The sequence below is a fragment of the Lissotriton vulgaris genome, chromosome 5 (assembly GCF_964263255.1).
Source record: "Lissotriton vulgaris chromosome 5, aLisVul1.2, whole genome shotgun sequence".
NCBI classification, from domain to species: Eukaryota; Metazoa; Chordata; class Amphibia; order Caudata; family Salamandridae; genus Lissotriton; species Lissotriton vulgaris.
In genome coordinates, this window is record NC_141693.1 from 1,066,402,564 (window position 1) to 1,066,427,414 (window position 24,851).

Below are 24,851 nucleotides of genomic sequence, written 5' to 3' on the forward strand. Positions count from 1 at the left end.
GGCATGGAGCTCTATGCTGTATGGGGTGGTGGAATAAATTAACGAGAGAAACCCCACTGTGGCAAAATGGGCGACTACCGGCACTGGCGTCCTTACAGGGATTCCGCGGCTGGGATGCAATTGGCATATCAGCGTTGGGCCACGTCATGAAAGGCACGATCCTCAAATCGTTCCAAGCATTGAGAGAAGAATACGATATGCTCCGAACCCAGTTTTTAAATACTTGCAACTCCGGCATGCCTTATCCCCTCCTTGGTCGGCCTAGACTCTTTGCCCGAATTTAGTCCTCTAGAGGCTAGAGTGTTTATAGGGGAATTGGGAAATAAGAAAATATCTAATATATATCAGACACTGGTTTCGTCCACTGTTCTTCTCCTCTAGACAAGTTACGATCTGTGTGGGAGGGAGACATAGGTGCCTTGGAGGAGGAAGACTGGAGGGGAGCCCTGGAAGCTTCAAGAGGGGCAGCAATTGCAGAGCGCTGGGATTCAACCCGAGACCCGTCATGCCGGAAGAACCGTAGGACCAGAGGCAATTGCCCACAAAAATTGTTTTAAAATCTGAAGAACTATATTTTTGCACTTGAGATATTGTTAATCATATGGATACGACATTTGCCTACGTGACTTAGCCAATTTAGCCTTGAGAAAGCCCCGGCGCAAATCGCCAAGAGGGGGCGAAACACGTGTCGGCTGTCCTTGTTCTTTGAATGAAAATAAAAATAAAGGATCTGCACTACAAAACAAAAATGTCTCTGTCCACCATTTTATGACCTGGGAAGAATGGATATTAATCCTGGAAAACTAATGTAACTCCATGTGGAGAACACACTTACCCCTTTTCTAAACTGTTTCCTCAATTGAAGTTCGAGAGGTCCAGAGCTTCTAGTGTGTCTCCACCCACCAATCAACATCACTTATTTAAGTGTTGTTCAGGCCTCAAAATCCCTGGACCTTTGCTACCCTACTCGCAGCAATTGCAGTGCGCCTGCGGTTTATTCAATTCAAGTATTTGCATAGAGCCTACTATACTAGGGACCGACTCTGGAGAGCGGGTCTGATTGCCTCCCCTGAGTGCCTGCGGTGTGGGCGTGCGGTGGGCACATTCATACATACAGTGTGGTCGTGTGAGAAACTGACGAGGTTCTGGACTGGTGTATGGAATTGCCTGTCTGAGGTGTTGGGCTGGGACCTCCCCGCTCACCGCAACTGGGCCTTCTTCATGTTATGGAACAGGTTGGAGGAAATAAATATAAACGTCATCTGCTGCTTCTGGACCTCAAGGTGGCCAAAAGAAATGTAGCTCGGGCCTGGAAGGACCCTAGGGCTCCTTAAATAGAGGTGTGGAAGAGGGGTTTGGACTTTTGTATGGGGCTGGAGCGCCCGATCTTCGAGGCCAGGGGCTGCCCCCGGAAACATTTTAAATGATGGGTGGACTATAGAGGGCTGTGGCTGGAACCACCAGCGCAACGGGATGCTGATGCAGAACAATTGCTTGTTGACCCTGGGTGAAAAGGGGTACACACTGACTGTGTTTTTGATAAGTTTTTACTTTTGGACCATGTAGACACTGTGCAGGGATGGGGGTGGGATCCGGGAGGGGGGCAAGGGTGGGGCATTGGGGGAAGGGATTTCGGGGATGTTCACTTATATCAAAATGTTGATTGAACTGCTTGTATGTGATGGCTATTTATCTGCTCACTGGCCCTCTGGTTCATGGGGAGCAGTCTCCTCTTTGTAATTCTTCAACAACATAATACAATTTGTTCTGAAAAAAAGAAATATTGAGTGCAATGTGCCAGTAATTACCAAGAGCGAACATTAATTCAAACATTCCTTACATCACATTTTTGTTTGGTTCAGAACCTGGGGGGCAAAGTATGTGTTAATATGTAAAAAGCGGGATTCAAATGCAATGCAGGAGCTACTGCTGTGTTTTGGAGATCTCCGGGGAAATATTCACACTACTCACAATAAAACAAAAATGCATATTTAATCTAGATTGTTGCAGTCATAAAGATAGCCTACGTGTGTTTCAACTGTACAATTTCTGCCTATTCCACTGTTTTATTTTGTATTTTTACCTATTTATTCACAGTGGTCTGAGGAACACCCCAAAGATCAATTCTTGGATAGAGCTGATGATGCAGGATCCAGCTGTCAAGGCGACGAAAATGGATGCGAAAACCATGAACGCATTCTTTGCTTTATATGCTACTGATAGTTCTCCAGATGTGCTCGACTTCGATCTTTAGTCAATGGCAACACTGTGAACAAAGTCCATTGAATTTGTTTCCTAATTTATGATGCTTCTTTACATTCTAGTTATGCCTGACCAAGATGCTTAGTAGATTCAATCTGTGTTTGACACTAATAAAGTAATCCTTGCCACTCTTTTTTTTCACACTGAGGTGTTGTTAGCTTAGATGAACGGGCCTAGAAACAAATATTGTAGACATCTAAAGTTTTATGTTTATTTACTAGAAAAAATAAAAGTATACCAGGGAAAGATGTTTAAAATGTCCCAATTATTTTATTTTGTTAATGTTTATTGATATTCTGTCCAGAAAGCAAAGAGACAAATATATTAAGCTGAAATGCACAATAAATACACCTTCTTAGAGAACCACCTCTGGTTTCTTCAGATTCATATTCTCCACCTCAGTTTTTTTCCTCAGTGCCAATGCAAAACAATAATAGATATAGTGGAAGCATCATCACACTGTTCCTGTCCCCCATTACAACACTGGAAGTGGCTGCATTGTGCCTTTGGCAGAAGTATTACATTGACATAACCAACAGGGCTCTGCCAATAGAACACTTGAGTTCCGCCGATCACTAAATGAGGCTGGCAGAATGCACGGTTGGTGGTTAGGCTACTCTGCTGCATTTGTAGTGGAGTACCCTGTCTGCCAAACTCAAAATCAGACTCTTATATTTTTAAATATCAGTCACATTATTTCCAAGCAGCAACATAAGAGCTGCAATTGTTATTGCTAGCTGCTCTTAGATGATGACCTTTGGTATTAAAACATTATTTGAAATTGAATGCTCCTTTTATGGCTTACGTACTTTTTGTATGGCTTAAATGCCACATATAAAAACCGCCAAACATGCCACATTAAAAGTATCTTTTGGACACCGTCATTTGCAAGTACAGTTTTTGACAAATGAACCACATGGACTAGGTAATCATCCATATCTGTAGGTGTGTGTTTCAGCTTCAGCTAAAACAATTATTGTTTATCTATTTGTAGACGGCAGCTGTCACCCAAAAGCATCTTGGAACCAGGGCAGAGGCAAAGACAGAGATAGGAAGAAAAAGGAGATTACAAATTTGAACAAAGATGATTCTTTAATCTTTTTGTTAAATAGTGCGAGTTGGACTGATGACGTTCTAGCTGTAAATTATTTTTAAGAGTGGGGCTCAAGATTCTAAAAGCTCTTACACCAGGCTGCAGCCTATGGTACCGGGGTATTTGAAGAAGCAACCAAGAACCTGTTGTATGGGATCTGTCGAAGCTGTAGTGAGGAAGCAAGAAGTAGAGCAGATTACAATCTGTGGTATAGAAAGCCTGGTAAATCAGGAAGCGATACTTAAAATGAGTCAATTTTTGATGGGTGGCCTACGAATTGCATGTCTCACTACTGAACCAAAATCAGTCTTTCGCAGGCCAGCTGCAAACCACTTGCCATGGTCTGGATTTCTTGTGGTTTTTCACACTGGCAGTCCGAGAGGCTACCGTACACGGCTTTCCCATAGTGCAGACATGAAAGTATGGTAAAGCTGATGATCATGGCTTTAGTATTACACAGGAGAAAATGATTAGGTTCTTAAGGTTCAACAATTCAAAACGTGATTTGCTTCTAATATCTGGGTTTTCAAGAGGAAATCCTGATCCATTCAAAAGCATCAGCTTTTCTCCTTGCCAACAGAGGATGGAAGATTTCCCAAGGAGATCACCCAGATAGTTTTGTTCCAAATGGAGTGATTGCCTCCAGACTTATCAAAATCTCCATCTTATCTTCATTGTGCTTCCAGTCCTGCATAGCCAACATACTGTCTTTAAGAAATAGCACAGTGTTGTTGGCTAAGATATTAAACTAAAGAAGATTTGGGTGCTGTCAGCACATGACAGTCCCTGAAATGCAAAACGTAGAATCAACTCCACAAAAGGCTGGGGTTGATGTTGATAAATGTATGGGAATCTTTCTGGAGCCGGAGTTAGATGTTTGCTTACCTATCCTCCCTGCTACAGTTCACTTTTTAGGCTTATGTTCTTAAACCTGGAACACTTTGTAGTCTTATGGTCAGGGCTACTGCAATTATGCAATTCTTTGGCCGCAACATTTTCTGGTTAAGTACGGATTTGGCACTTTTGGGGTATAATTCATCATCTACTACATAATCTGCAGAGTTTAACCAAACAAACGTTCCCCTATCATGGGCAAGTGTCAGATAGGGTGTTGTATATAATGTGTAGGAGTTTTGTAGTAAAATATGTTTGATGTATGTAGTTGTATAGGAGCAACTTAAATCAGGCATTGAAGCAGACCGTGAGTTCCTTCATGGAGTTTTTTACACCCCCTGGCTTTTAAGGGTTTCCCTGCATAGTAATCTATTATATATGCTGCAAAGGTACATTTTATAAAGTTGTTGCATTGATGCTATTAAACGGGCCATTCTGTGATGATAGCTCATTTCTTACTGAGAGAGGCCTGTGTGGTTCCTAGGCAATTACAGCCACTCATTCCTCCTTTGAGGTCTGATCCGATCACCATGTCTGGAACGAGACCAAAGATGGCCCTCCCATTCCAAGACTTCATTTGATTGAGCCACCACTAAAGTTCTTGGCTAACCTTTGTTGACTGTTTGATTTGTTCTTAAAAAGAAACACCTTTTGTCAATGGAAGGCTCTTCAGTCTCTGAAGGGTGTGACAGTCGGAAGGTCATGAGATGAACAACTGAATGGATGACACAGACTGTCTAACAGTGAGTGATCTTATACTTCTCAAGACCCTTGTGAGTGTTCCTATTGATGGCAATTCTTTGAAAGTTTTTATCTTGTGAGTCAGTAAGGACAGAGAAGCTGGGATGGAGGCCACAGCAAAGCCCAAGAAGGTCATCTGATTTGAATGATGGGCTGATTGGTCCTGGCTGATTACAAACCCAATGTTCTGAAGAAGAAAGAATGTCATATTTAGTTGTTGTTTCACAATCAGGGGATTCTGGAATATGTCAGGATATCATCTAAGTAGATGATGAATCCCCAAAGCTCTGAGAAACTCTACTACTGGTTTCAGCAACTTGGTGAAATGCCAAGGAGCTGAATAAAGACCAAACAGAACGTTCACAATCTCTTAGGTTATCTGTCTTCTTTGGAATCGAAAAAGTGGCGATGCAGGAAGTAAACTGGTACTGCTAGAAATGATGTTGATTTGTATAGCATAGCTAATCACCCAGTAAGGTATCAAGGTGCTGTAGTGGGTGTGTAGGCACAGGACTGAGGGGGATAGGAGTCAGCCTCAAGGAATTAGTCCCTAAGCTAAAACTCAATTGAAAATTACTTTCCTCACTCACAAAACCTTACATTATGATGAACCCAGGTACCTGGCAGAAAACATTTGAATCTCACGGGCCAGCCGCTCCCTCAGAAGTGCAAACTCTCTCAGGCTAGAAACTCCCAGATTCAGAAAACAAAAAAATTGCACACACTCCTTTTCAGGATTAGCTCAAAGTATATGGACTTCCTTACCACCTGAAATTCAGTCAAACCCATCGACCCACATTTAAAAAAAAGGTGAAAATGATTCTAATGAACAGATTCCTCACACAAAGTCTTGGTTAGCCTGTCTATGTGAGCATCACAACAACATTAATACTAAAAAGGGGCAGAAGCACATCTATCCCAGTAGAACTGCACACCAACACTGTTCCTCCTGGTACCTGAAACTGAACTGAATCAGCGCAGGCCCCAGAAAGCCATCTTGTCCCAGTGCTTCATAACTGAATTTCAGATGTTGAATAATAACTTTGATAGAAAATACCATATCTTTCTCAAGTTTTTATGTTCTATGTTTTGTGTTATGTGTTCTTTTTTTATGTCTTTGATTCTTTTTCCAATTGTTTATACAGCACTTTAATACCCTTGGATCATGTTCACGCTCTATAAAACACTTTAAATAATGTGTGGAATACAAGAAGTGAGGAGGAGACCCTGATGTGTAGAGGGAGGCCGTTCCAGGTCTTGGAAGTGATGTAGAAGAATGCCAGACTTCCTGTTCAGCTTCTGTGGATGAAGGTGGTGTGTGCAAATGAGAGTGAAGCTGAGGACAGGTTTCTGGTGTGTTGGTGGAATTGAAGGCTGTTGTTAGGGTATGTTGGGCCGAAGTTCTGTAGTACTTGTGTGCATGTGTGGGGATTTCAAATTGGCAGCGTTTATGTATGGGGAGTATAGGCATACTTGAGGTCCAACAGGACCATGACATCACCTTCTGTTAAGAGGTCTTTCATTAGATGGATTTCTTACCTCTTGAAGTGCCTGTAAAGGACCAAAATGTTGATTTCCCTGAAGTTTATTGCCACCTTTTTTCTCTACCAAGAGAATATTGCTGAGTAAACCTCTGGGATGGAAAGCAAATAGTTTGATTGACTGTTTCTGGATCAATTATAACATTTGTTCTTCTTTGAACGAATAATGAAAATTTGGCAGTTGTGGCTCTACTCCACTGCACAGGTCTGTCGCTCAATCCAATGTTGGTGCACACTCCCTAAGGTTTACCTTCCTCCAAACCTTCTGTAATGCAATGGTACCCAAACAAATGAATGGAAAGCACTCCAAAAAACAATTTTCCTTATATCTTTGTAGAAGCAAAGTTCATTTGTAAATTTCCTTTGTTGATAGTCACGTAAAACTCCACAGTATGTTAATCGGTTAGAAAGGGGAATCCAAACCAAGAACATTTTCAGTTGTTTTATTTGTGCTTCTTCCTTTTGATTTCCAACACACTCAATTTGATTCAAGCCTTTTTTGCAGTAGGCAGAAATGTATGATGTTACATCGCATACATTCACAACGCAGTAGTTTACATCACGTTTGGTACAACGACTTGCGCTAGAGGCGCTGGACTTAGGAATAGTATGATTTACTATTCCAATTTCCGTGTGTGGGACAGTAGGGAAAGTGTTGGAATAGTAAATGATACTATTCCTTAGTGTAGAACGCCATCCAGCACAAGTCGTTGTAACGACTTGCGTTGTAATGACTGCATAGTAAAGCTATTGCGGTGTAATGACCGCGTTGTAAAGGTCGTTCTCCATAGGCAGCATACACAACGGTGGCCCATCTATAAAAATCTGTTTCTATACTGGAGAAAGGATCAATTTGGGAGGTTTGGTCTGTATGGGAGTGGAGGAGAATATGAGGCAAACCCCAAAAACCTTTGATCAACTCATCTCATATGATCTGCGTACAATTATGAAAATAATGTTAAATCCTCCCCCTACTCCTAAAGGGAAAGAAGGTTGGTAGCTTCTCTTTAAATGAAGCGTTGACAAAACCTTTGCGAAAGACTTTATATGGAAATCAACCTCTTACATATTCGATCTCTCTGGTTGGGAAGAAAGGGGTACTTTTTTGGGTGTAATTCCACAAACCTCCGGTTTTAGGGTTTCCACTGTAAAAAGCATGTTATGGTAAGTAGCTGGCAGAGCGGGCCCTTCCTCTGTCAGCCAAGGTTGAAAATCTTTTTTGAGGCCTACTAGGGCTTTGTAGAGGGACATAAATGTGCTAACATATTTAGCCACATCCTTAACAAACGGGTCTTGAAACAATAATCCTCCAAAAGAAGCGCCTGCCTCCGTTTTGCAAAGACACAGTGACAGGTTTCAATCCGCGGATGAATGGACCTATGCAGATCTGAAGAATGAAAGCAGCTGGTCCTAGAGATAAGTAATTCGCAGGCGCCAACCCGCAAGAACATCTGGGTCAATATGGGTACCCTGTTCCTTGGCTGTAAAGCCAAATCCAGAATTTTAGAAGACAAGCCCAACAAGCATTTGTTTAGGCACATGTTATTTCAGATCTGTCTATACCCTCTCTAGGTTCTTTATTAAACTTGCCCTAAAAAGTGGTCTATGTGTGGTCGTTGTCTGCATTCAGCAGACCTATGACTATGGGGCCACTCTTGGGGTAGAAGTCCACTTGGGAGAGACAGAGTTGGACAATTTCTTCTGGGTCCAAGCAGAAAGGGGTAGCTTGGAACTGGATGTTCCCTCTCCTGCATCAGGATCCTCATGCTTTCTCTTTTTTAGTGTGGGATGCCAAGAACTATCATTTATCTCCACTGAGTTATCAGAATGTAAGTCTTCTCCAAACTTGCCTGGGTCAGCGACTACACTGTCTGCCATCTTCCTCATTGTCCCCAGAGGAGCATTAAGGTAACATTCTAATATGTCTGCTAATATGACTGAACTTGCGGGCAGCAATTTATTTTTCTTTTACATAAAAAAATTCAAAACATACGGTCTGGAGATTACTGGTAGATAGATTTAGCTTTGAATTCTTGTTATATTCTTGATTCCTCTGGTTCCTCAGGCGCCTGGGCTCCTCAGGTTTAACTTCAAATGTACAGTTGATTTGTGTGGATGTGGATATGGGTAGGGTAGGGTGCTCGTCACTAATCTTTAATGAAGCTACATCTTTATCCTCTGAAAGCAGCTTTATTTATTAAGCAGGAAAACTTCAGCAGAGTTATTTTCACCAGTACTACTGCAATTATTCCATTCCAAAAATTGTCACAGAAAGTAGGGACACACTCGCTAGGAATGCTGTGAGATAACTAGCATTCACTACATCAATCCTACCAATGTAGGAATTGGAATGCAAATTAACAGTAATCCTTACTGTAGGAGAGTAGGGTCTGCAATCCTATGATCACCCAGATTTTTTGCTTTTGTTTCACTGGTTTACGACTTTCTCTGGCTGTGGGCCTGCCAATCAGACCCACAGCCTGGCTGTTCTCTTTCTAAATTACAACCTGTACCCTAGGTGCATTTACCAATTGGTACTGGGCCACCTTATCAGACCCTGTAACTCAGGGCATAGGTGTACCCAGGGCTGCCAGGGGCTGCAGCATGTATTATGCCACCCCTGGCTGGCCTCCTAAATTTGACACAACTGGCTGCATGACAGCTGGGGCAAAGTCGTGTAATCACCCTTTGCTGTAGGTGTAGTATACCTATACCTAACCCTAAAATGGACACACAGATTCCTATCAGTCACTCCTATGGCAGGCCTTGACAATCCTGAAGGCAGAGTGCTTGGAATCGTGTGAGATGGTGCTCTGGCATGAGCCGAGCCTGTCTGCAGCTTGCGGAATCAAGTCCTAATAGCTGTTCCATGATATCGCATACCATATACTCTTAAGTGCATTATAATCCTCGCGGTTAAATGCTAACTTTGGTATTGCTTTATCAAAACATGTCGAGTAAGGTGTCATACGAATTGGAATACTAACCCCTCGCCAATTCTGGCGACGGGGTTAGCATTCCACCCTTCTAGAGGGACACGACATGTATGTAACTGTGAACCCCGGTTAAAGTTAACTGAAGCCTCAGCTCCACAAAATGGATGCTGCCACCACAGACACGAGTCTGACCTCCTGCTGCTGGGAGTCCTTCCAGCGAGGGAGGCCTGGACAAAGGGTTTCCTGTCCGGGGCGGTGCTAGCACCGTCCCAGACATGGTTTTGTGTATCCTGGGTAGGCAGGGCTTTTCAGGAAGGTGACTGCTGAGTGGCACCCCGGTGCTCACTACGCATAGGCCGGTCAGAACCAGTTCCAGGGGCACACCAGCCCCTGGCCTGGGGAAAGTCCGGCATGGCAGAGGGGTGTAACCACCCCCCTCCTAGTCCCACCCATAGGCAGGACCTAGTCACCGGGTCAGCCCCCTTTTTTAGTATAAAGATGGGAGCGGGCCCCCTGTTCAAATTAGATCATCTTTGGAATCAAGACACGACTTTCTGCGAAAGGACTTCAAGATTTCTTCCTCAAGATTCTCCCTTGTGGCTAAGGAGTAGTCACCCTGCATCAAGCGGGCACCATCCTAAGAACACTGCGGTCTGCTGCAAGTCCTTCTTCACGAATCCGACGACCCAGCTCGACGAGACCCGGCTTCCCTGGCACCTCTGACCTCTACTCACCTCTACAGCAAAGCTGAGAACCGTGAGTGCGACGAGACCTCGAGGGACCGACGATCGCCAAGACTGCACGACTTCTTTGTAACAAGCCCACCGAGTCTTCCACTGGTGAGTGCTTTGGGGTCCGAGAAGCCCCAACCCTGCGCAGCTCCAGCACCCAAGATCAGCCTCCCTGCATCTCCACGATCTGCGTGGGGCCCTTCTGCTGTTTGCTGTGCACCGCGTTGTTTGGCTACTAGCCGGCTGGCTTGTGGCCTTCTGAACGACCCCCGACGACATCACTGCTGCTGGTCTGGTTGCTCCAGACTGGCCCTTGCTTCCTTCTTCAAGAGAGGCACCCCGGACCCTCCTGGTCCACTCCAGACGCCATTTTAGGTCCACCGCGTGGGCTTGAATTTGCCAAGGCTTTGTTGCCCAATCCTGGGTCCAGCGACGCCGACAGCTTCTATCTTCGTGGGACAGCTCGCTCCTCCATCCTGGTCGCCGACAACGCCTCCTGGTCCGTGAGATCTCCGAGCACAGCGTCACCCACTCGCCTAGTCGAGGTGGCTACCATCCGGTGCCCTCCTGGTGCCCACTGACTACTGGCTAGTAGTCACGAACTTGGTCCCCTCTGCTTTCAGGTGTCATCTTCCATCGATCCAGGCTTGGATCCACCGAACTTTCTTCACTGGTCGCCTGCCAGCAACTTCTTTCTTCCAGGCTCCTGGTCCGTCAACGAGGATTCCCGACGTCCTTTGAGTCCTATGCAGCTGCAGCCCCTGGGCTAGGTAACTTCGGCATTTCGGTGCCCCAGCATAGCCTCAGTATCCAAGGGTCAGAATCCACTTTCGTTTTCTTCCTACCAGGTCGGGTTCGCCCGAGAACACTAACTTTGCAGTTCCTAGCTACCATAGACTTTGTCCCGCATCTCGCGTGAGAGTGCACACACTGCACCCGAGTCCCCTGGGTCTCCTAGAAGTAATCTAACGATTCTATAGTCAAGTCCTAGCGATTCCAAAGCCTATTAGTACTGTACTTACCTGCTAGTAATTTCGCATTCCACTTTTCAAGTATATGGTTTTCCGTGCCCCTCGGGCATTTGTATATACTGTGCTAACTTAAGTATTTTTGTAAGAGTTTTGGTTTGTGCTTAGTACCCTGTCCTCATAAAGAGTACAGGGCTGTTGTGTTTCTTAATAAATAACTGTTTATTTTCATAACACTTGTGTGGTGTCCTTTCACTTGGTGTTCAAGGGGTATATGTGGTATAACAGCTGGCTTAACACGCCCTCTCGAGTCTTTAGCCTTAGACTGCTCGTATCCACGCTACTAGGATAGCTGGTCTATAAGGTTGACTTACAACCAATCATCAATAAGGGTTGCTGGACTGATACATAGTGTTCACTAGAATAGTGAGCACTGCATATCAGGCCACCTTCTCACATTGGTGAGCAGCGGTTGGGATTTGAGCTTGCTGTTGTTTTACCACACGTATCCTAAGAATATCTTGTTGAAAGATCACATAAGTACTGTTAGTACATATAACTAAGCTTAGAATACTCTGAGTTCTACTGAACCAGCTGTTGCAGCTCCTCAAGGCTTAGCACACCTTGGCTGCAACTCTTAGCAAGGGATCAGTAGGTAAACACATAGTGTAGGTAGGTGCATCACTTACACCACACTAGAAACAGTATGTCGGACAAAGGAGGAAACACTGAGTCTCCCCTTGTGTCAGTTGACCCTCCACAGGTCATCCCTTCAAGATATACTGTGCTTAGCTTCCATGAGTTACGACAAGTATGTACCTCTAGGAAGATTAAGCAAGGGGCTAACCCCACCACCTCCTTTCTGATTGGTCTCCTAGAGACTTATGATGCCAGAAAGGCTGAGAGACTTCTTAGCCCTTCTAATCCAGAAGGAGGTATGCCTCCCCTTGAGGGAACCAGAGGAGACCCTGACCTAATCCACCTCTCCATTGAGAACGAAAATGGGGAGGAGGATGAGGATGAGGATCCCTCTGGGGATGAGGCAGACAAGGGACAGGTAGAAGTCGTTAGACTAACCAGGTCCAACTTAAGCAAACATGACAGTGGTACTGGGGGACCCCTGGGGCCACTATCAGGTCAGCTTAACATTGGGAATGGACGAGCCAGATCTCTATCAAGAGGCTCTGGCAGATCCCTTCAAACCAATGGCTCTCACAACTCTTCTCAAAGAGGGATGACATCCCCTCAGAGGAGAGTGTATGAAGCTAAAGAAAGGGCAGCCAATCTGAGGATTGAAAGGGAAGAACTTGCCCTGGCCAAAGAAAGGCTTGCCTTTGCTAGAGAGCAACAGTTAAGTGGGGTAGTCCCCACTGGTGGCAGCATTGTACCTAGCAATAGGGAAAGGAGTTTTGATACAAAGCACCTTGGTAAGATAGTGCCCCCCTTTAAACAAGGGGATGACATCCACAAATGGATTACTGCTTTGGAGAGGGCCTGCACTGTGCAAGGTGTTCCCCAGAGTCAGTGGGCAGCTATCTTGTGGCTCTCCTTTGAAGGTAAAGGAAGAGACAAGCTCCTCACCACAAGGGTAGAGGATGCTAACAATTACCAAGTCTTGAAGAATACACTGGTTGAAGGGTTTGGCCTAACCACTGAGCAGTACAGGGTGCTGTTCAGGGATACCCAGAAAACTCAGTCTCAAGATTGGTCTGACTTTGTAGATTGTGCCACTAAGGCTTTTGAGGGCTGGTTGCTGGGCAGTAAGGTTACTGATTATAAAGGATTGTATAATTTGATGATGAGAGAACAAATTTTAAACAATTGTCAGAACCAGTTGTTGCATCAGCATCTTGTTGACTCAGATCTGACCTCTCCCCAAGAATTGGGAAAGAAGGCAGACAGATGGGTTAGAACAAGAGTTAAACAGAACCAGGGCCAGAATCAAGGTGGTCAGAAGAAAGCAGACCAGAAGGGTAAAGATTCTAAGGGGGAACAAAATGACCAGAAGTCTTCGACAGGTCCCCAACAACCCAAAGAGGGTGGGGGTCAGGCTCCCCAAAAGAAGAAAGAAGGCCAATCTAAAAGGTGGTGCCAATACTGCAAAAGTAAAACTCACTGGTTTAGTGAGTGCACCAAGAAAGGAGGAGGGCAGACTCCGGCCACTGCAGCCCCTAAGGCACCTGTGCCCCCTAGTACAGCCAGCAGTGGTAGTGCACCTCCCAAGGGTTTAGTAGGGTTAACCCTGGGTTCTGAGGGGTGTGACAACTTAGTTGGTACACTCACTCAGGCTGTCCTTGTCAGTACAGGGGATATGGATATGTCCCCTGACATAAGTCCCAATACTTTGGGCAAATACAGACAGACACCTTTCATTAATGGAAAAATGGCTCAGGCCTATAGGGATACTTGTGCCAGTGTCACAATGGTGACACCTAACTTTGTGGACCCTGGACAGATCATGCCAGGTACAGAATTCCTGGTGACTAATGCAAGCAATGTCACTACCAATCACAGTATGGCAATTGTAGCTTTCTCCTGGGGAGGGGTAACTGGCCAAAAGAAGGTTGTAGTTAGTTCAGACCTCCCAGTGGATTGTTTGTTGGGCAATGATTTGGAGTCATCACAATGGTCAGAAGTGGAGCAGAGGACTCACATGGAAATGTTAGGCTTGCCAGCACATGTGTTTGCTGTGACCAGGTCACAGGTCAGGAAATGCCCCACTGAACAGGTGCGGGATCCTGGAACAATGGACCAGACACCACCCAAGAAGAAGAGCAGTAGGGTTAAGGCTGTGCCTTCCCCCTTGCCCCAGGTTGAGGATCAAGTCTCAGAGGAGGCTGACCTACAGGAATTGAGGGAAACTGAGCCCAGAGAGTTTGAACTTGATCAAGTTGAATTCATGGGTTCAGGGGGACCCTCAAGGGAAGACCTGGGGAAGGACCAGTTAAGCTGCCCTTCTCTTGAACCCCTCAGACAGCAGGCTGCTGCTGAGGCTGCTGGGAACGCCACAGGTACCCACAAGGTATACTGGGAAGATGGACTCCTGTACACTGAGTCAAGAGACCCCAAGCCTGGCATGACCAGGAGGCTGGTTGTACCCTTGTCTCAGAGAGGTTTCCTACTTACCTTGGCCCATGAGATTCCCTTAGCAGGTCACTTAGGCCAGACAAAGACTTGGGACAGGCTTGTCTCACACTTTCACTGGCCTCACATGAATGAGGATACCAAGGAGTTTTGTCGCTCCTGTGTCACTTGCCAAGCCAGTGGTAAGTCAGGTGGCACAACAAAGGCCCCCCTTATACCAATGCCTGTGGTGGGGGTGCCCTTTGAAAGAGTGGGGATTGACATTGTTGGTCCAATGGAACCCCAGACAGCATCAGGGCACAAGTTTATACTGGTGGTAGTGGATCATGCCACCAGGTATCCTGAAGCTATTCCACTTAGGACCACCACAGCACCTGTGGTGGCAAGGGCCCTAGTTGGAGTGTTCTCCAGAGTGGGCTTCCCTAAGGAGGTTGTCTCTGACAGAGGTGCAAGCTTCATGTCAAGCTACTTAACTGCTATGTGGAAGGAGTGTGGTGTCAATTACAAATTCACTACACCCTATCATCCACAATGCAATGGGCTTGTTGAAAGGTTCAACAGGACCCTAAAAGGGATGATTCATGGACTACCTGAAAAGCTCAGGCGTAGATGGGATGTCCTGATTCCCTGCCTTCTGTTTGCTTACAGAGAGGTCCCACAAAAGGGGGTTGGCTACAGCCCTTTTGAACTTTTGTATGGGCATCCTGTGAGAGGCCCCCTGTGTTTGGTGAAGGAAGGATGGGAGAGACCTCTCAAAAAGCCTGCAACCAGCATAGTGGACTATGTACTTGGTCTCCGCTCCAGGATGGCTGAGTATATGGAGAAGGCATCAGAAAACCTTAAGGCCAGTCAAGAACTTCAAAAAGCTTGGCATGACCAAAAGGCTGTCCTGACTGTTTATCAGCCTGGACAGAAGGTGTGGGTGTTGGAGCCAGTGGCCCCAGCAGCACTCAAAGACAAATGGTCTGGGCCCCACACAATCCTTGAGCAAAAGGGAGAGGTACCCTACCTGGTGGACCTTGGAACTCCCAGGAGCCCCCACAGGGTGCTCCATGTCAACAGGCTCAAAGCATATGTCGACAGGAAGGACATGAGCTTGCTCATGGCCATAGATGAGGGACAGGAGGAAGAGAGTGACCCTCTCCCAGACCTGCTCACTCAGAATCCTGATGATGGGTCAGTAGATGGTGTTGTCTTTTGTGGCAGCCTCTCTGAGCATCAACAGAAAGACTGTAAACAGGTTCTTCAGTCTTTCAGACATATGTTTTCTCTGACACCCAGTCAGACCAATTGGTGTACCCATGAGGTTGACACTGGTGACAGTCTGCCAGTTAAGAGTAAAATCTACAGGCAGCCTGATCATGTTAGAGACTGCATAAAAACTGAAGTGCAGAAAATGTTGGAGTTGGGAGTCATTGAACCCTCAGATAGCCCTTGGGCTAGTCCAGTAGTTCTAGTGCCAAAGCCTCACACCCAGGGCGGTAAGAGAGAGATGAGGTTTTGCGTAGACTACAGGGGTCTCAATGCAGTCACTAAGACTGATGCCCACCCAATACCAAGGGCAGATGAGCTGATAGATAGATTGGCTTCTGCCAACTACTTAAGCACATTTGACTTAACAGCTGGGTATTGGCAAATCAGGTTAGCTGAGGATGCCAAGCCCAAGACAGCATTTTCAACCCCTGGTGGGCATTATCAATTTGTGGTAATGCCCTTTGGTCTGAAAAATGCACCTGCCACCTTCCAAAGGTTGGTGAATCAAGTCCTTACTGGGCTGGATGACTTCTGTGCAGCATATCTAGATGAAATTGCTGTCTTTAGCTCCACCTGGGAGGATCACCTGGTCCACCTGAGGAAAGTGTTAGAGGCTCTGCAAGCAGCAGGCCTCACTATCAAGGCCACCAAGTGCCAGATAGGGCAGACACAGGTTGTATACCTGGGCCACCTTGTAGGTGGAGGCCAGGTTCAGCCACTGGAGAGCAAAATACAGTCAATCAGGGACTGGGCTCCTCCAACCACCCAGACTCAGGTTCGAGCTTTCTTGGGCCTGACTGGATACTACAGAAAGTTTGTCAGGAACTATGGTTCAATTGTGACACCATTAAATGAACTGACAAGTAAGAAAATGCCAAAAAAGGTTCAGTGGACAGCAGGCTGTCAAAAAGCGTTCGATGACCTAAAGCAGGCCATGTGCACAGCACCTATCCTTAAGAGTCCAGACTACTCCAAACCATTCATTGTCCAAACAGATGCTTCTGAGTTGGGTGTGGGAGCTGTTCTTTCTCAACTGAATTTTGATGGTCAAGACCAGCCCATTGCTTTTATAAGCAGAAGGCTGACCCCCAGAGAGAAGAATTGGTCAGCTATTGAGAGGGAGGCCTTTGCTGTGGTTTGGGCCCTGAAGAAGCTGAGGCCATACTTGTTTGGCACTCACTTCAAGATTCAGACCGACCATAAGCCCCTCTTGTGGCTAAATCAGATGAAGGGTGAAAACCCCAAACTGCTTAGGTGGTCCATTTCCCTACAGGGGATGGACTTTACAGTGGAACATAGACCTGGTACTGATCATGGCAATGCCGATGGGCTCTCCAGATATTTCCACTTAGAACAAGAAGACTCACCTGGTCAAGGTTAGCTTATTGTCCCAAAGTTTGGGGGGGGGGGGTCATGTAGGAGAGTAGGGTCTGCAATCCTATGATCACCCAGATTTTTTGCTTTTGTTTCACTGGTTTACGACTTTCTCTGGCTGTGGGCCTGCCAATCAGACCCACAGCCTGGCTGTTCTCTTTCTAAATTACAACCTGTACCCTAGGTGCATTTACCAATTGGTACTGGGCCACCTTATCAGACCCTGTAACTCAGGGCATAGGTGTACCCAGGGCTGCCAGGGGCTGCAGCATGTATTATGCCACCCCTGGCTGGCCTCCTAAATTTGACACAACTGGCTGCATGACAGCTGGGGCAAAGTCGTGTAATCACCCTTTGCTGTAGGTGTAGTATACCTATACCTAACCCTAAAATGGACACACAGATTCCTATCAGTCACTCCTATGGCAGGCCTTGACAATCCTGAAGGCAGAGTGCTTGGAATCGTGTGAGATGGTGCTCTGGCATGAGCTGAGCCTGTCTGCAGCTTGCGGAATCAAGTCCTAATAGCTGTTCCATGATATCGCATACCATATACTCTTAAGTGCATTATAATCCTCGCGGTTAAATGCTAACTTTGGTATTGCTTTATCAAAACATGTCGAGTAAGGTGTCATACGAATTGGAATACTAACCCCTCGCCAATTCTGGCGACGGGGTTAGCATTCCACCCTTCTAGAGGGACACGACATGTATGTAACTGTGAACCCCGGTTAAAGTTAACTGAAGCCTCAGCTCCACAAAATGGATGCTGCCACCACAGACACGAGTCTGACCTCCTGCTGCTGGGAGTCCTTCCAGCGAGGGAGGCCTGGACAAAGGGTTTCCTGTCCGGGGCGGTGCTAGCACCGTCCCAGACATGGTTTTGTGTATCCTGGGTAGGCAGGGCTTTTCAGGAAGGTGACTGCTGAGTGGCACCCCGGTGCTCACTACGCATAGGCCGGTCAGAACCAGTTCCAGGGGCACACCAGCCCCTGGCCTGGGGAAAGTCCGGCATGGCAGAGGGGTGTAACCACCCCCCTCCTAGTCCCACCCATAGGCAGGACCTAGTCACCGGGTCAGCCCCCTTTTTTAGTATAAAGATGGGAGCGGGCCCCCTGTTCAAATTAGATCATCTTTGGAATCAAGACACGACTTTCTGCGAAAGGACTTCAAGATTTCTTCCTCAAGATTCTCCCTTGTGGCTAAGGAGTAGTCACCCTGCATCAAGCGGGCACCATCCTAAGAACACTGCGGTCTGCTGCAAGTCCTTCTTCACGAATCCGACGACCCAGCTCGACGAGACCCGGCTTCCCTGGCACCTCTGACCTCTACTCACCTCTACAGCAAAGCTGAGAACCGTGAGTGCGACGAGACCTCGAGGGACCGACGATCGCCAAGACTGCACGACTTCTTTGTAACAAGCCCACCGAGTCTTCCACTGGTGAGTGCTTTGGGGTCCGAGAAGCCCCAACCCTGCGCAGCTCCAGCACCCAAGATCAGCCTCCCTGCATCTCCACGATCTGCGTGGGGCCCTTCTGCTGTTTGCTGTGCACCGCGTTGTTTGGCTACTAGCCGGCTGGCTTGTGGCCTTCTGAACGACGCCCGACGACATCACTGCTGCTGGTCTGGTTGCTCCAGACTGGCCCTTGCTTCCTTCTTCAAGAGAGGCACCCCGGACCCTCCTGGTCCACTCCAGACGCCATTTTAGGTCCACCGCGTGGGCTTGAATTTGCCAAGGCTTTGTTGCCCAATCCTGGGTCCAGCGACGCCGACAGCTTCTATCTTCGTGGGACAGCTCGCTCCTCCATCCTGGTCGCCGACAACGCCTCCTGGTCCGTGAGATCTCCGAGCACAGCGTCACCCACTCGCCTAGTCGAGGTGGCTACCATCCGGTGCCCTCCTGGTGCCCACTGACTACTGGCTAGTAGTCACGAACTTGGTCCCCTCTGCTTTCAGGTGTCATCTTCCATCGATCCAGGCTTGGATCCACCGAACTTTCTTCACTGATCGCCTGCCAGCAACTTCTTTCTTCCAGGCTCCTGGTCCGTCAACGAGGATTCCCGACGTCCTTTGAGTCCTATGCAGCTGCAGCCCCTGGGCTAGGTAACTTCGGCATTTCGGTGCCCCAGCATAGCCTCAGTATCCAAGGGTCAGAATCCACTTTCGTTTTCTTCCTACCAGGTCGGGTTCGCCCGAGAACACTAACTTTGCAATTCCTAGCTACCATAGACTTTGTCCCGCATCTCGCGTGAGAGTGCACACACTGCACCCGAGTCCCCTGGGTCTCCTAGAAGTAATCTAACGATTCTATAGTCAAGTCCTAGCGATTCCAAAGCCTATTAGTACTGTACTTACCTGCTAGTAATTTCGCATTCCACTTTTCAAGTATATGGTTTTCCGTGCCCCTCGGGCATTTGTATATACTGTGCTAACTTAAGTATTTTTGTAAGAGTTTTGGTTTGTGCTTAGTACCCTGTCCTCATAAAGAGTACAGGGCTGTTGTGATTCTTAATAAATAACTGTTTATTTTCATAACACTTGTGTGGTGTCCTTTCACTTGGTGTTCAAGGGGTATATGTGGTATAACAGCTGGCTTAACACGCCCTCTCGAGTCTTTAGCCTTAGACTGCTCGTATCCACGCTACTAGGATAGCTGGTCTATAAGGTTGACTTACAACCAATCATCAATAAGGGTTGCTGGACTGATACATAGTGTTCACTAGAATAGTGAGCACTGCATATCAGGCCACCTTCTCACACTTACTACCTACAGATTTCACGACAGAATCCTACCACTTTTTCAAGGGCCTCTCTGACTACTTCAATGACAGCAAAGTGCACCAGCAATGTGCCTCTTGCTTGCAACAGAAAGGCTGTGCTCTTATGCCTGCTAAGGTGTCCTTAATTTATTGCTGTCTTTGTGAGCGGGTACTGAGGCATTGTTGACACTTTAGGGAACAAGCGACAGAGTTGCAGTTGATGAGAACTTGACAGTGTCTGACTTCCATTCAATGAATATGCATAGCAATTTTATTGCAGTAACAATAAAAAAGTCGATTAGGATATTGGTCCCACCTGTAGCGAGGCACCAGCATGCCTGCTGCTAGCGGAGCGTCTATGCCAGACTGACTTGTGCTGCTTTTAATTATATGGGTGCCTTGCCCGTTGTCTCAGCACGTGTGGGTGTGTGCATTTAAGTACCAACTGGCACCCTACATCATCTCAAACTGTAAGCCACAAAGAACTTAGTGGTAAAGCTCTGTCCCCATGTTGTCTTTGTTGTTTTTCCTCTTTAACAAGGAAAGTCTCTCAGTGTTACTGATGGTTGAGAATTTCTTCACAGGTGATATGTCTCTCTCTAACGTTCTTCAACTGGGGGGAATGGCATGTTAGTCCATTCAGGTTTTGTTCTTTCCCCATATCTTCCATCATGGAGGCACCAGTAACTGATGTTCCAGGGACCTGAGTCACCTCTTATCACATAGTCACCTTCCTCGTCTTTCTGTGAACTGGTTTGTTCATTATTGGGGTGACCTTAAAGAGGGCTGTGTTTTGGATCACAGGTGTGGGGCACTTCAGGGCAGTGATTGTGGTGATCATCCGGCATCGATAGTATATAGCACCATTGTTATGTATGAATCTAGGACCCTAGTGTAATTTTCCCAATTCATGCCCATATATAGGTATAAATCACCCGATCCTTATATAGGCATAGAAATCATACCCTTATTTAGACTGAACCTATGCAGCCCAAATACGGCATGGCTACTTCCACTAAGTTCCGAGAATCCACAACGTTTTCTTGGGAAAACCCGCCTTCAGCAGCTAGGGACCTCCCCTTGCCTGAATACTAATTTATGTAGGAAATCATGGAGTTTTCAAAGAACTGAGTCTTTGATGACGTTATTATGTTCAACCTTACTTCAAACTCGGCACCTTCAAGGTATAAATATGCCTACATTTGGCCAGACAAAGACACAGTGGTTTGGAGCAGTTTGACTATCTACTTGCCCGACGCGCCCTGCAGCAGCAAGTACTGAAGGAAGACAACCCCCCAGCTGACACACTGAGAGACGCTGTCTTTTCTCCTGCCGAGAAATCCAGCTCCAGTGTTTCCAGGTTACCATTGCGGGTTGCTGGGAAATCGAGTCCTGAGAGAGAGATACAAGACATCCTTCATTCTAAAACCAAAGTACGGAGCCGATTAGACCCTTAGAGAATTCTTGGAAAAGATTCTTGGCAAAAGAATACTAAACTTAAGCTACACCTCACTTACTTCTTCCCTCGTACTAGACCTAGGTTAGGTACACCGGGGTAGGCATATTTTACAAGCACCAGTTGAGTACTTTTAGTCATTATTTATTAATGTGTGTGTCTTATGTTATTTTAAATGGCTTAGAAACCATACCATGCTTTTACAGTATTATTTTATAATAGAATTTATACTGTACGCATTATACTTTATAACCAGTATTTCGATTGTGGCAGTACATTTCTTATATCTGAGAAAGAAGACTGTTATACTTTTTATTGAAAATGCCCGTCTCTCTATTCTCTCAGCACCTTTAGTGAAACGAAGCATGCATGATTGACTGAGTAAAATATCCATCTATTGTTTCCGCGACTCTAGAGATTGATTTCTTATTCTTGGGAAACAAAGTTGTCATGTTTATGCGGTTGTCAGAAACTAATCCCTTCTTGTGAATGCGAGAAAGTTTCTAGTGACCTCTGAGCTAGCTGGCACTCACAATTAAGTCTAATATATGCAATAGAGACCTAGTCGACCTCAGTCCTACATCTAAACTATAGTATATGTTATTCCAATGCGCAGAGCCTATTGGGAATATAGTAACTACACTACATGGCACCCTACGTTTGGTAAGGCGATAATTTAACGCTAGATACTAGAGTAACTCAGTCGTGCTTTTCAGTTTTCACACAGACCTTTTTCCCCGTGAAATACTCCAATAGACGTCTGGAGTGGGTAAAAGGATAAATATCCGCCAAAACTGAGTAGGACAAAAAAATCCTATGTATTAGTTTTTGGTTTGTTCAACGTTGAAGGATACAGTGTTCTAAAATATTGTGCACCTAATCTTTGTTTCTTTGAAACTTGTTCTGCAACAAAATGTCGAACAGTGACGACTAATTAGCTAGAGCTGCAGCTCAAGCAGTTTTAGATGACAGAAATCTCATACAGAATGACCAGGATGTTATAATCATCCCAGTAAATGTAAGAAAAACTATAACTTACAAACTCATAAATAATGGGGTATCATCGAGAGGTGGTAAAGTAATCTTTGTTATAGAGGCACATGAATATCGCCAGACAGAAGTATTCTATTCATGGATTCATTTTCCTCCTGCAGATGCCGGAACACATGAGTTCCACTACTACAAAGTAGAGGAACCTCCAGCGGAATATGTTCCTTACGAGGACGTTGAAATTCTATTAACTTACCAAGAGCATCAGCTCTGTTTTAAAGGCGCCCTACAACATGAAAATCACATAACCAGGCTCGGTCCACTAGGTAGAACAGGAGCAACATGGCCGGTACTAGCCAGCTGTACACCACATCCGGACATTGAAAACATGACAGGTCCAGAACTGTTAGTACAGCTAAAACAGTTAATTAAAATACACAGACAATTGGTTCAATATATCATGCGGGCCTTAACAGTCTAACCTACTGTAAGGATTCCACAGCACACCCCTCACCAGGGGAACACAAACAAAATCACACCACAGACTATTCAATCAGTCATTGGTAAATTGCCCACAAAAAGGGAACAAATTCAGTTTTGGTTAGACCAAAAAATTACTCAGATAGAGGCAGTATTTCCTGATAGTACACCTCATGAGAAACACAGAATTCTGACAATTTGTTTACCAATGGGGATCACACCACATGTGGAGGACTGTGACACTTGAGTACAGTCTTTGCTTCAATCTACACAAAAGCACATGGTCTTCCGTCTATGGTGGTATTACCAGACGTTCTAAGACAGATTCAAAATGAATACGGACCAGAACCTGCTCTAAATCTTGGTATGAAATTACTGAAAGATTTCAAACAGGTCTCGGCTATATTATTAGCCAACATTAAAGGTGAAGTAGCATCTGTGGCAATCCGCCAAAAACTAAAAGAAACAGCTAATACTGAGAAACCGTATGAGCTCGCCAGAATTATTGAAAAATCCAATGAAGAACTAGGTAGAGATAATTTGGGTAGGAAACCATTAAAACCCCAACTAACAGAAAATCCTGAAAAAGTTTTTATTAAAAATAATCTCACCGCTCCTAAAAAGAAGTGGGAAAATACTAAACAGACACTTCTGAAAGAGAAGCGTTCTCAATCCAGAGGAAGATCTCCCCAACGGGGAGGTAGGTCTCCCGAGTGGGAGCCCTCTGAAAAGAGGTATAACCTCAGGAATAGGGATAATTTGAGAAAACCTGATAGATATCAAGATACTAATACAAGTTCCTCTCGTACCTTTCAGACTTCCTCGCAGAAATCCGAAAGAGGACGATCAGAACAAAAAGAACGCGTTTTCCAAAGACGAACAGCACGTTCCAAAAAATAAGAAAACTGAATTCACCAAGAAGAAGCTAGCGAGCATAAAAATCAGAAATGCGAAGATCCTGAGGACACAACTCAAGAACGGGGAGTGGACCCAGACAATGCTAGGCAGCGCAGCAGAAGTGACAATAGCTCGCAAGATCCTGAAGGATCATTTGAAGACAGTGACCTTGAATGAATCCATCCAAGTTGAAACTGCCGACACCAGGGTTAGTGTACCCCACAAGTTATATGAGATAACACTCCGGATGGAGGGGGACATACCTAGAAAAAAAAAAGCACTCTTTTGGGAGAAGCTATGAAAGGGTTATGACATTCTTGTAGCTGAACAAGACTGGCCACCTGAATTTGTCAGGGAGTGCCCACATGGCGAAGAGATAATTATGCCAGCCTTCTCAAATCATTCAATTCATAAAAGATACATATACGCCAGAAAATGGGCAGAAGCTCAGACTCCAGCATTATATAAAAATCATGCCGGATGGCATGAGGATTTTCCTCACCATAAAATCCAGTTAAAAAATCAACCTACTGCACAAAGGCAGTATCCAGTTAAGCAAGAAGCTAAAAAACAGGTCAGGGGGATTTTAAATCAACTTCAATACCAAGGGGGGATTGAAACATGCACCTCATCAATGAACAATCCTTTGTTTCCTGTCTCCAAACCAGACAATTCATATCGTCTAGTTTTGACTACAGACACTTAAACTCTTGCTGCAAAACATTTGCAGTCCAAAATGCACACAGTGCAGTATTGATGAATAACATTGTGCGGAAAAAATATAAAACCACATTAGATATTTCAAATAGGTTTTTCTGTCAAAACATTGCACCTGAAAGCAGGCATTTGACCGCTTTCCCAATAATGGGGATACAGCAACAATTTTGCCGTCGCCCCCAGGGATTCAAGAATAGTCCAGGGTTATTTTCAGCCAGAGTAACAGAGTTACTACAAACGTATGATGATGAGGCATTATCTTATGTCGATTACATCTATCTTACAGACGATGATTTGGACGTGCACTTGAAAAGAGTGAATACCATAATACTTGGGTTCGCGTCTGAAGGGTATAAATTCAATTTTAAGAAATCACGAATTGCCCACCTCAATGTCCTATTCTTAGGCTACGAGTTATCAAGTGAAGGCAAAAGCCTGGCAGCAAACTTCCTAGAGAAATGTGCGCTGCTCCAACCTCCAAAAACGCTGAAAAACTTAGCCAATTCTAGGTGTCCTGAATTTTGGAAGAACTTATGTTCTAAATTACGCAGAAAGGGTTAAACCTCTCTACAAACTAATAAAGCATGATTCCAAACCAACAAAATGGACCTAAACTCACACAGAAATTTTGCGTTCAGTGCAACAGACATGTTAGCAAAAACACAGTTAGAAAC

The 24,851-nt window shown here is 45.5% G+C and overlaps 1 protein-coding gene across 4 annotated transcripts in view; it reads left to right on the forward strand.

The window, feature by feature from the left end:
• LOC147712018 (glutathione S-transferase omega-1-like) overlaps positions 1 to 2,392 on the forward strand; it is a 610,936-nt gene extending 608,544 nt beyond the window's left edge. For all 4 annotated transcript variants that reach the window (XM_086922748.1, XM_086922750.1, XM_086922747.1 and 1 more), the window contains exon 7: positions 2,098 to 2,392. In XM_086922748.1, coding sequence (XP_086778874.1) covers positions 2,098 to 2,254 — 157 coding nt within the window. In that variant the 3' untranslated portion in view covers positions 2,255 to 2,392. The remainder of the gene's footprint in view (positions 1 to 2,097) is intronic.
• Positions 2,393 to 24,851: the final 22,459 nt, after the last annotated feature.